General features: G+C 36.7%; 1 protein-coding gene across 1 annotated transcript; it reads left to right on the top strand.

The window, feature by feature from the left end:
- Window positions 1-4,028: 4,028 nt before the first annotated feature.
- Window positions 4,029-4,364, top strand: LOC145121028 (uncharacterized). The gene has a single exon (XM_079056814.1). It carries the CDS (start codon window positions 4,029-4,031, stop codon window positions 4,362-4,364), a length of 336 nt encoding a protein of 111 aa, XP_078912940.1.
- The last annotated feature ends 1,292 nt before the right edge of the window (window positions 4,365-5,656 follow it).

Raw genomic sequence — 5,656 nt, 5'->3', positions numbered from 1 at the left:
TGCTCAAATATTGAAGTACAATTTTTGTACAATTTCCAAAACCTTCCCAAGATGATACCTATATCTTCCATATCTTGATTATATGCATAAAATCATTTTATACATAAACCAAATTCACACTCAAAGACTTCACAGATGCAAGACATATGAAACCATCTAAGATTATAACAATTGACTTCAAAATGATAACAGCCTCATCATTCTTCATCTCGTTTCATCTTCCTCCTCTTGATTTCAATAAACAAGAGCCTTAATCTTGTTCCTTTCTTTTTCCTGTTAATTTCAAGCAACCCATCAATTTCTATCCAAAACAATCAAACCCAAACCCCACTAAGACTCCACTGATTTTCAATAAAAAAAAAAACAAAAACAAAATCAAACAAACACCCCTTTTGATCGACCCTTCTGCCTGCTTCATCATCACTGTGGGGATTCAAATCAAATAATAATAATAATAATAATAATATATAAATAAATAAAATTTTCCCTGTTGATGATCGCTGACCACAAGTAAACCACCGAACCATTTCTGCTCCTTGTTTACTTTCAAACGAAACAGTCGAACACTTTGCTGTTGCTGCTTCGTCATCCCCCTTCAATCCTGATGCTTCCCTTTCCTTCATGATTGCTTTCAATCGGACCAGGAGAAGAGCAACCAGGACGCCGCCGAGCACAACCTCCTTTCCCCTCATTTTCTTCCTAAGAGCTTGTTTAGATTAGGTTAGTAAGGTTAGGGTTAATCAAAGAGCTTGTTTTGGTTAATTAATGTGGTGAAAGGGAAGTGTTAGAGCTTGTTGACACTTTCAAGTACCAACATATATAGAATTAAGCAAGTATCATGTCATTTTGGAATCGCATTGCTAAGTTGTCTTACATAGAGTTGGAGTCCTTACAATTTCTGAATTTAATTCACTTATTTAGTCGCTTACTTTTGTTTTTAATTAGTTGTTCTAATCATTTCATTCAAGTGGAGGATTATGAAGAAGCAAAAGCCATAGGAGGCTATTCCTGATCAAATCAAATAGGATCCGATCAGCCTCGGGGTGACCAAAGATGGAACAACAATTAAGGTTGGGGGGGGGGGGGAAATCACCAGGGAAGCTATCAACCAAGTCAAGCACATCAATAGCAACAAAGACCACCTTTTCCACCACAAAACTTTTAGCCAAGGAAGCCACAACACCTTCTACAACAAGCGGGTTCATCAAGTATGTCCTTAGAGGACAAAGTGAAGATTTTGGCAACTAGTATAGAAGCTTTACAACAAGAAAAAAAAAAGCAAGCATAAAGAACTTAGAGCAACAATTTTCACAGCTTGCTACTTCCGTAAGCAAACTAGACTCTCAAGGAAAGTTGTCCGCCCAAACTGAAACGAACCCAAGGCACAACATGTGTGCCATCACATTGAGAGGTGGAAAGAGTTACAATGGTCCAAAAGTGTCGGTTGATCAAGATGGAGAAGAAATAGTGGTTGAAGACGCAACCAAAGAAGAGAAGAAGGAAGATAAAACAACCGAAAAGAAGCCCTTCGTCGCTGAATCTAAAGCCACACCTGCTCAATTTCCCGAAAGATTAAAGAGCACGAAGAAAGAACGAGAGGAGAGTGATATCATGCAAATGTTCAAAAGGGTTCAAATCAACATCCCACTCCTCGAGGCCATCAAGCAGGTACCTAGATATGCAAGATTCCTTAAGGATATTTGTGTATCTAAAAAGAAAATAAAAGGAAACCAAATTATAATAGTCGGGGAAAATGTATCTGTGGTTTTGCAAAAGACGATGTCCCCAAAGTGAAAGGATCCCGGTGTCTTTACCGTGCCTTGCAAATTGGGGAATCTTTATGTACCTTGAGCCATGCTCGATCTGGGTGCGTCCATAAATGTACTACCATATTCTATTTTTAAATCAATTGGTGTAGGAACATTAAGGAAAATCGGTGTGATCATCCAACTTGCCCACCGGTCAATAGTACACCGAAAAGGTGTACTAGAAGACGTGTTAGTGCAAGTCAATGAATTTGTTTTCCCGGCTGATTTTTATGTTCTAGATATGGGAGATGATGACTCTCCAAGTTCAAGTTCCATACTTTTGGGTAGACCTTTTCTTAAAACTTCTAAAACAAAAATTGATGTCTACAACGAAACTTTAACTATGGAATTTGATGGTGAAGTTATCAACTTCCATATTAATGAAGCAAAAAAGGTTCCTTCCGATGTTCAATCTGTCAATCTTGTGAATATGATCCAGCCCTCAACAAAAAAAGGTTTAAACTTCTCTAACAATGAATTTCTAGAGTTAGTTTTGTCACGAAAACTAGACAGGAACAAAGCCAAAGAACTTGCAAAGGAGTACGATAAAAATAATGAGGTGCTGGAGATTTTGGAGTTTATTGATGACAAGAAGCATATGAGGATTGATGAAATGAAGTCCACGCCACCTACAACCAAAGTAAAACCCTTTCCACCGGTGGAACAAGCACAAGATTTAGGATCAAAAACTCCACCGAAACCTTTAAAGAATATACATATCGAGAAGGAGGGCACCCAACCGGTCATCAAATCAAATAAACTATCGAATAAGGAAGAGAAGGAGTTGATCACCGGTTGGCGGTGGACTATGTGTTCAATTTGCACGCTTTCATGTTCTTTTCAGGTAAAAAGGATGTTAGAACGCGCTTTGGGTGGTGCCGGGAAGCATTGGTGAAGATTTCGGGATGATCGGGCAAAGAGCGGAAAAGTTGGAAAAATCAAGTTTGGATTCGGAGTCAGAGGAGTACACGGGTCATGTAGGATTTGCAATAAAAAATGGACATGGGCGTGTTTGACCAATAAGAAGCTGTTAACCATGCTGAACACGACCCGTGTCAGTTTAGCCTATTTTAACACGGGCCGTGTTGACCATGCTGAACACAACCCGTGTCAGTTTAGCCTATTTTGACACGGGTCATGTTCGACCCAAAAACTGCCTTTTGACAGTTTTCCTATCTTTCATATTACAGGATTAGGGTCATTTTTAGGGAGACACATCATATCATAGCACTATTGGTGAGGGAATTTCGAAGGTTTTGGCAACGATTTGATCATTTATCATTTGGAAACATTATTTCTCTTATTTTTAAGTTGTAATTGCACATCATTTCCATCTTTACAACTTGTGATTTTGTTCTAGCCATGTGTGGCTAGAACCCAAGTTTCTCCAACTTCATGTTTTGACTTCTTGGTTGTGATTTCAATCATATGACTTGATGTTTTCTTTTAATTTCTATCTAGTGAAATTTATTTTGCTTTAATCGAATGTATGATTCTAATTTTGATTCTTATTGAATTAGGGTTAGGTCATTCAAATTATCCATTTTGCAAATTCTGTAATTGTTTTGAGAATTGGACTAAGTAAAAAGCATTAAATTGATTTCCATTGAATGAATTTAGTGTAAATCTTTTTCACACACTCATACACTCCCGAGCTTGTAAGGAGTATTGGGTGTTGTTGGGAACATTCACATAAAGCTTAATGCAATCTTTTAATCTAATTCTAAGAGCTTGTTTAGATTAGGTTAGTAAGTTTAGGGTTAATCAAAGAGCTTGTATTGGTTAATTAATGTGGTGAATGGGAAGCGCTAGAGCTTGGGACCATTTCTGCCTTCTTTTGGTTGTTCATATATCTTGTTGGCGGTGGACTATGTGTCCAAATGGGTGGAGGCCAAGGCCACCCATACTAATAATTCCAAAGTTGTGGTGGATTTCCTTAAGGCACATATTTTCTCCCGGTTTAGCACTCCAAAGGCTCTCATAAGTGATCATGGGACTCATTTTTGCAACCGGATGCTTGAAACCGTTTTGAAAATGTATGGGGTGACTCATAAAGTCTCAACAGCCTATCACCTCCAAACCAATGGGCAAGCAGAGATCTCAAATAGGCAAATCAAAAGCATTTTGGAGAAAACAGTCAATCCAAACCGCAAGGACTAGAGTATAAGGCTGGATGATGCCTTATGGGCATACCACACTGCTTTCAAAACCGCCATTGGTATGTCCCCATACCGGCTGGTGTTTGGAAAACCATGTCATCTTCGTGTTGAGCTCGAGCACAAAGCTTTTTGGGCTGTAAAGAAATTCAACTTGAATGAAGATGTGGCGGGAAACAAAAGGAAGCCAGACATTCAAGAGCTAGCGGAGATCAGAAATGATGCATATGAAAGTGAAATGAATTACAAAGAAAAGACAAAGGCGTATCATGACAAAATGATCTCCCAGAAGACTTTTACACAAGGAGAAAAAGTGCTTCTTTACCACTCGAAGTTCAAGTTGATATCAGGGAAGTTAAGATCAAGATGGGTTGGTCTTTTTGTTGGATATAGTGTCTAAGTCCATAACTATATTTGGTATGCACTTGACCCGACCCGACATGGTCCATTTGGGTTGCACTTCACCCGAACAATTTATGGATAATCGTTTGAGAATAGTATAAATTATGATTTATTAATATATTATAAGTCCTAATATATTAATATAAAATCATATTATTTAATTAGTATTGATCTATAATTAATCTAGAATTAATTTAGAGATCAAAAGTATGACTAATTAAATATGGGCTCTTGTATTTATATAGTGTGGGCTAATGCTTATTTGGAATGGGCTAGGCTTGCATGGAAAGTCCATGGATACTCCATGGAGCTTTAACCCATGGATCTCATGGAAATGAAAAGACATGGGTATTAGGGTTTACATGAATGTAACCCTAATTCACCACACTATATAAAGGAGGCTTTGGTTCTTGAAATCACATGAGTTGTGGTGAGTAAAGTAAGAGGGCCGATTGCAAGAAGGTGATTACTATTCTCTCAAAGTTCCAAGTTTGTGGTGATTTGTGATTTCCATTTGAGGCATCCACACTATTGGTGCTAGGCTCTAAAACTCCAAGCAATCAACTACAACTACAAGGTAAGTAATTCTACTAGCTTTATTTGATTCAAGTTCCCCATGCCATGCTAGATAGGATAAGAACCTTGGAAAATAATTATTTGCATGTATCATAGTCAAACATAGATCCAAGGTTTCTAGGGTTGCATTTACACCATAGGAGTGTTAGAATGCTCTGAAAACCCATCAGTGGTATCAAAGTCTGGTTTGTTTATTTGATACTTGATGCAAAAAAAAAAAAAAAAAACCTTGAAAATCGAAGTTTTGTTCAAAAGCTCGTATCAAAATTTCAAGTTTTGTATATGTACTTACGATTCTTGAAATTTTTGATATGAACATTCATAAACATATGAGTTTAGAAGATCATAGAAATTATGTGCTAATAATTGATTAGATTAATTCTTGATCTTTATGTGTTTTAATGGAGTCCATAACTAGTTCTTAAGTTATGGATAACCAAAAGTCACATTTATAAATAACCATTAAAAGAACACATAGGTTACAAAAAATGAAGAGTCTTCATTTTTAATAACCATTAACTCATAAGTTATGAGAAATGAAAAGTTTTGAAAGTTTACAAAACTTGCCCTCAAGTTTTGGAACATGTAAAGTCATATTAAAAACTTTAGTTCCAACCCCTAGAATTTTAAAAGTTAAAATTCAACCTTTATACTTTATAATATTATAAGTTTAATAATATTTATATATGTACAAGATCAAGTCGTCTTACCGCT

This window comes from Lactuca virosa, chromosome 1, assembly GCF_052849685.1.
Source record: "Lactuca virosa cultivar CGN04683 chromosome 1, Lactuca_virosa_CGN04683_v6, whole genome shotgun sequence".
NCBI classification, from domain to species: domain Eukaryota; kingdom Viridiplantae; phylum Streptophyta; class Magnoliopsida; order Asterales; family Asteraceae; genus Lactuca; species Lactuca virosa.
Note: the sequence above shows the minus strand (reverse complement) of the source record. Positions and strands in the feature narration are given on the sequence as shown.